Source organism: Eschrichtius robustus, chromosome 18 (genome assembly GCF_028021215.1).
Source record: "Eschrichtius robustus isolate mEscRob2 chromosome 18, mEscRob2.pri, whole genome shotgun sequence".
In the NCBI taxonomy this organism is placed as follows: domain Eukaryota; kingdom Metazoa; phylum Chordata; class Mammalia; order Artiodactyla; family Eschrichtiidae; genus Eschrichtius; species Eschrichtius robustus.
Genome location: NC_090841.1, coordinates 33,875,317 through 33,882,284, shown reverse-complemented (window position 1 = coordinate 33,882,284; position 6,968 = coordinate 33,875,317). Strand labels below are relative to the sequence as shown.

Below are 6,968 nucleotides of genomic sequence, written 5' to 3'. Positions count from 1 at the left end.
CTTTCCTCTTTGGAACTAGATGAGGTTGTTGTGTTTATTTCCCTCATGTTTTTGCAGTGTTATCACACACGTACACATTACATTTATATATACATGTATATATATATATTTTGCCACTTGATTTTCCTCTTTATTTTTGAGATTTATCCACATATTCTCTGACTGCAGGATGGCTAAATGCTTTATCCTTTTTTGCTCTTACAAATGTTCAGGAAATACCTTTGTACGGCATCTTTGGCCTTCTCCAGGTAGACTTCAGACATGGAATTGCTGGGTCATAGGTACATGTACCTTCACCATTACTAGGTGTTTCCAAGTTGCTGCCCAAACTGGCTGTACCAGTTTTGCACTCTTATCATCTACGAAGAAATCCCTACATCTTGGTCAAAACTTGGTGATGTGGAACTTTGTAATATTTGCCAGTCTGATGAGGGTAAAATGGTATCTCATAAAATTGTTTGTCACTAAAAAAAAATTTTGAATGGGAATGATCCATCCCTTCCCTCAACTTTTCACAACTTTCTCTCTTATATAGTCATTAAGAGTGAACCCTCACAAGGATTGCATTACTAATTGTCTAGATGTTTAGAATGAACAGATATGATAAAGGAAAGAAACATATTCCTGGGTTCCAAGCTTCTCCAGGTCTGCCTTTGGTTCCATTCAACTTTGTCCTAGCCCTGGGTACCAAGGCTGGCACAAGGTTGCACTTCCAAAATTGTTGACTCAGTAGGGTATATCATATCCTTCTTGTTGGGGCATCAGAATGAGGGGCAGTGCATGCTTTTGTGATGTTTAAATAATAAACACATATAAAATGTACTTTAAAAATGTGAAATTTAGACAAATGTATTATTTTCGCAGGTGCATTGTGGTTGCAAAGAATTTCTATGAGAAAAATGTCAGAGTGCTCTATGTAAAGCCTGAAAATAAATTATAAGACCTCCTGCTTATTTCTATTTAGTACCATCTACATGCCAAGGACCTGAGAAAGAAAAAAGCAGCCCTTGACATCAGGGAACTAGTTGCCACTTCCAGCTGGGCCTCAGTGTTTTTAGAAGCTGGCCTGACACTCACAGATAGGCCCTGTTGTTCTTCTCAAGGAAATAACCAATCTTACAGAATAAGGTCAGTGGGCAAATCACTAAATACCAAACCTCCCGAGACTATCAATGACTGTTCCTCCTTTGTCAGTTACAGCTTTAGCCTCATTCTTTAGCCTGCCATCCTTCTAGATAAGATTTACTAAGATGCACACTCATCGAACCGTCCCCAATCCCTGACAGCGCTGAAATTCAGAGTAACCCTTCTCATTCTTTTTCTGGAGTCTTCCAAAATCACATAACCGAAGTCCAAATCCTGTAAGTCCTTTCTAACACCCTCTTACTGAGAAACCCCATCCCATAGTGCATGCCCCATTCTTTATGAGTAACAAATTCCACTGGTTCAACTACACATGTTCCTCCTGGTGGTCTGTGGTGGGAGAGGCTTTCACAGACATTTCTAAGACCTTTACATATGCTATCTCATTTAAGCCTGACAACACTGCTTGTTAGGTATTATTATCATCCCCTTTTGCATATGGAAAGGCAAAAGAAAGAAATTTTAACATCACCTCCAACATCACATAGCTAGTAAATAACAGGAATAAAATTTGCATCTGGGTCTAACGGTCACCAATACATAGGAACTACTTGCAGTTCTCCTGAACTTTCTGTTCTCCTGGACTTTCCCCTAAAAATAAGGTGCTTTTTGAGGACAGAGACTGGCACAGAAATTTTGGTAAACAAATATAAAAACAAATAAACATAGAACAAACAACCCCCCCCCCAAAAAAAAACAACAAAAAACTGTAGTGTGAAGACCTACTTGAAACTAAGGCCAATTTTCTCAACCTCTGTGCTAATTTCCTGAGTTCTTAGAGTTGTTTCTTGTACCCAAATCAGTACTGCATGTTTACCCACACCACCTCCATGGAGTCAGAAGATGCGTAGCTTAAGGAAACAGTTCAAAGGGAGAGACTGCTTTTAAAGGGGAAAGAAAGCACGCTTGCGTGTGGGAAAACTGCTTTGGCCTTGTATCTCGACCTTGGCTATACACAATAAACTCTTCGGAATGGTTTCAGCTCGAGGCCCTTCATTACGTGCCCTTGAAGTTTTTTCAACTCTTTGTTCTTCACTCCTCTTGGCCTTGCTCCTGCCTGGAACGTCTTTTATCTGAAAGTCCTGCCACTCTTTTCTGTTAAGAGAAAACCTAGGCATCCTTCCTTTAGTCTTTCCAAATCCCCTCCTTCAGATTTAATATCAATTCCTCTCTCTTTTGTTCTCAATGAACTTTTAAATTAACTGCTGTAACATTTACATTATTTTGTTATTTGTGTAAGGATTTGTGAAGCACATAAGACTGTGAGCTCCTTAAGGGCGTGGCCCAGCGCTGATTTTTGGTGGCCGTCTCTGCCACCCTGAGCGGGCTCGCAGCACTCCGGCACTCAGCAGGCGTTTTGACAATCTGTCGAGAAAGCACCTTATGGAGCGCCGTGGGCGCTGTGGTTCTCTCCCGCTTAGCACCCCTTCAAGTACGGGTCCCAGAACTACTTTTCCCAGTGGCCATCGCACTGAGACCTCCCGAGACGTGCAGAGAAGTTTAGCAGATGATTTCACATCCCAGCGCTGCTCAAATGGTGGTGTAGGGCGGGTCTCGCCAGACTCCCAGGTTAGCAGGAACCCATTCTCCAAATTCCAAATACACCCAGACAAGAGACTTGCCCGTAAATCCTCCACGCTTCCCCAAACCCGATCCCACCCAGTCCCCTTAAGGTGGGCTGCCTGGACCAACAGAAGCTTGAGCAGCGAAAGGAACGGGCGGAACAGCCAATCACGTTTCTCTTTGCCCGGAAGGGGCGGCTCCCGGGAGCGTCACTGATCGCGCAGCGCGGGATTGGCGGGTCCGGGCGGTCAGCGGCGGCGGGAATTTTCGGATGTGTTGGCTGCGGCGCGGGATTGGCGGGTCCCGTGCGGTCAGCGGCGGCGGGAATTTTCGGATGTGTTGGCTGCGGCCCGGGAGGCAGCGGTTGGGCTGAACCCAACTGGCGGCGTGGGCGGCGGAACCGGGAAGGCGAGTGCGCCGCAGACCCCTGGGCTCCCGCCTGTGGCTTGTAGAGCTGCCGCCTTCTTTCCTCTCCTACTCCCCCGGAGCTGCCGGGAAGCATGGATCGGTACCGGCCACGGCTGCACCCCGCGGCGCAGGGCTCGGCCGCCGGGGCTCCATATCCCTCCTCCGCCTCGTTCCGCAGCTGCCGGGACAGCAAGATGCCGCGCAGGAAGGGCCCCCAGCACCCTCCGCCGCCCGGAGGCCCCGAGGAGCCTGGAGAGAAACGCCTTAAGTTTGTAAGTTAGGCCTGAAGCTGGGGTGGGGGAGCTCCCACAGTGCCGGTAGGCTGCGGCTCGGTCCCGGGTCCTTCAATGTCATTCAGCTCTGACCTGACTGACAGCGTGGGTGGGCCCACAGGCCCTAACTGGGGACTACATTTTGTTCTAGATTGTCAGAGCTGCCAATCTCTTCATAGATTTATGACGGCAGGGTCCAATTCTATTTGGATCCTTTGACAAATACCCTGATCAGTGTGTTGACCCAAATTTTTTAAGGCTGACGCGAGAAGCAGTTCAAATGTCTGAGTATTGACGTCACTATGGACTTTGCATTTTTTTAAGTTAAACTTTTCCTTTCCCCCCCAGCATCTGAGGGTATGAGATAATCAAAGTGAACTTTTAGGTGATAGTATTTCTTTTTCTGCTTAATATTTAAATCCCAAGAAGAATTTTTAAAAGTAGATTATGGTTTTCCAAGTTGAAACAGCTCGTTTAAAAATTGGCGGGTCATGTGGTCACTGCTAAAGAATGTTTTGTTTAGTTTGGAAAGAAGTCTAAGTATTTGAAACCTGCTGTTCTGGTTGCTTCTCTTACTCACTTCAACAGTCAAAGGAAGTGTCATGATTAGCGCCTTGTAAATCCTTCTGTTGGCATCAACTAGTGAAAGAATAGACAGTGAAGATTGTTTTTGTTGTGTGTGTGTAAATAAATCACAAATTAATCACATAGAGAGTGGATACATTTGGGGTGAGACCAGTGGAATTGAAAATTTAATACTAACCCCTCCATTTTACGTAGGAATATGGAAAAACATTTTAGTCATAGGTGAAATTTTACAGCACAGCATGTGCCTTCTGTGAACAAATGAAAGTTGTTAGGAATGTAAGTCAGGATACACAAATGAAGGAAATAAAGTCTTCTGGAGGAGGAGTGAGTAGCTACATATAACAATTAAAAATGATAGATGAATAAAACTGAGAGCAGAGCTAAGAGATGTATCAGAATACTGAAAATGAGGGACAACATGGATTAGTTATACAAAATTAAGTATCAAGATGGCCATAGGAATGGTGAAATTTTGCAGAAGGATCAACTATGTTGTTGATTGTTATCTTGACAGAGCTGAGGAATAAATAAGATAGGGTTAGATTGGCAATGAAAGATTCTATCCCATATGAGAAGAATCCACTGGGCAATGACTTTTCTTCCTTTTACAGTTTACTCTCTGGGTTAATGTTGTCATTCCATTTTGTCTCCGACTTCTGTGCTCCAGGATACATGAAGTGTAATTTTCTGTGACTCATTCCAGCACGAAGGTCATGAAAACAGAACCTAAGATAATATTTAAGTTTAGTTTTCTTGAGAAAAGTATCAGGTGATGTGAGTTCTAGGGTCTGTGCTGTTTTTCATTTCTTAGGTATGTTGTAAAGATGAAAAAATGTCTGAAGACACTTTTAAGCCTTAAATGTAATAAACATCTAAAATACTGTGCGTGTTTTTAGATAGGGGTCTGATTTGAATCAAAACTTTATTAGAAGTAATTTGGATTCTTTGTAATCTCGCAAACTAATTTAGATTTTTGCTTACATGGTAATTTCTTGGTATTTTACATTTCACTAATTTTGTTATCAGCTATGTCTAATCTATTTAACTTGTGAATATGTGCGTTATCAATTATTTTTTTATTTCTGTAAGTTCCATTTGTTTCTTTTTCAAATCTGCCTGGTTACTGTATTCCTGATATTCCTTGTTTCTTATTCTTTTATTTCTTTAGACAATTCCTACTTTACTCTTTTTATTCTTTATTTGGCAGTTCTGGTATGTGCATCTTTGGACTGTCTGACATTGACTTGCACCCATGGTATCTTGGTCTCTCCCTCTGCACTTGTTAAACTTTGTATTTCAATAATTGCAAATTCAATAATTTCATTGCTTTGTCTTAACCTGTCTTCTAGGAGACCTAACTGGGGAGGCTTTTCTCTGGAGATGATCTGAGTCTGTTTCCACCAGGAGCCTGGGGTTGCCACCTCCCTATTGAACTGGGCTCTTAGAGGGCCTGGGGTTCCAGGCTCAGCTCTAACTCTGTCCTGGCCTAGGCTCAGTATCCCAATCTCAAGGTTACCTTCTGAGCAGCCCTTCCCAGTCTGCCTACTTCTCACTGTTCTCAGTCCCACTCCAGTAACACTTGTTAATGGGTTGGAGGGTGATCTTTGGAGACCACCTCTTGCTCACGAGATCTCTGCAATGCCTCAAAAAATGATTGTTCAGTTGTTCAGTCTGCTGTACTGTCAGACATCAAGTTGGTTCTTGGCTTTCTCTTGATTTGGGATGAAGTGATGCTAGCTAGCCTGAATCTCTTCAGGTCACCTAGTCATTAGGTCACGTAGTTGCCTGGGGCAGCTGCTTTTGACTGGAACAAGTAATGCAGGTTGGTGATGGGACAGGAGTAGGGATAATGTAGGTACTTGGTGTTTGCAACCACAAAGCTACAAACTGGTAGTGGAACTCAGGGCTAACCTGGCCACTGGCTCCTCTCTTAGTGTAAGAAGGCAGGAGCTCTGGTCCCCACTGAAGTCCTGTTTTACTATGAACCTGGATAAAGCAGACAAACAAATCCTTGTTTTCTACTGCATGTTTGGTTGCGGGCCTCAGGTTACTTCTGAATTATGTATAAACATCTCTAGCATAGAACTTCTCCCCATAGATGTGTGTAAATAGTAGAAGTTTGTCTATTATAAATGTAGGATAGTTTGGCTGCGTAATGAATCAACTTCTTTTGGGCTGCTTGCGAACTAACCAACTTGATTTCAGCAGAGAATATGGCAAGCAGTGTGTGTGTATTAAGGTACTGGGATAGTTACTGGGAGATGGCTTGCAACCAGTGGAGGCTGGAAGGACAATGCAGGAACCTGGGTGAAGAATGTGAAGGGGAAAAGAATTCAGTAGGATCATTAAACTTGTACCTGCCCTAGGTCACACCGTCAGTACCTGGATCTGAGTCCTATTTCCCTTCTAGAACAAAACAAAACAGTTTCTTACTCGTCGTGAAAAGCCTGTCAGTGATTCTGGGTATTCCATTCTTACCTCCCACTATTAGAAACACACAGTACGCACAGTGGTGGCCACCAGATCCAGAGTGAGAGCAGGATGTGTGGCTTCTGGAGAAGTTTCCATCTCTAGGATGTGTGCCAGCCCTTTGAAAGGGGGCCAGTAAATTCCATGATCCAAGCTGGAAGAGTAGCTCTTCTTTTTCAGTTAGGAATATCCTTTAAGTTCTCACAGACTTTAGTGTAAATCTGGCATCTATCTAATCATGGTTTCCATTGTATAGATTGTTATTGTCCAGTTATGTCATTACAGTACCATCAGTTTGGGTTGTGAGAGGTTTTTCACCATGCCCATTAATATCTGTATGTCTGCTGTGTTTGGTCATTGTTAGCAATGACAGTTAACCTTAGGGAGCCGAGCACTGTTCTAGGTGCTTCATAGCTTTCAAGTGCTTTAACCCTTATAACAACCCTATGAGGTAGATAGTATTAATTAGCCTTGTTTGCTAGAAAGGGAAACTGAGGTACAGAGGTTAAATTGCCTTTGGTTGCA

The 6,968-nt window shown here is 43.3% G+C and overlaps 1 protein-coding gene across 3 annotated transcripts in view; it reads left to right on the top strand.

The window, feature by feature from the left end:
* Positions 1–2,955: 2,955 nt before the first annotated feature.
* Positions 2,956–6,968, top strand: part of DIAPH3 (diaphanous related formin 3) — a 568,557-nt gene continuing 564,544 nt past the window's right edge. For all 3 annotated transcript variants that reach the window (XM_068526481.1, XM_068526480.1, XM_068526482.1), the window contains exon 1: positions 2,956–3,386. In XM_068526481.1, coding sequence (XP_068382582.1) covers positions 3,207–3,386 — 180 coding nt within the window. In that variant the 5' untranslated portion in view covers positions 2,956–3,206. The remainder of the gene's footprint in view (positions 3,387–6,968) is intronic.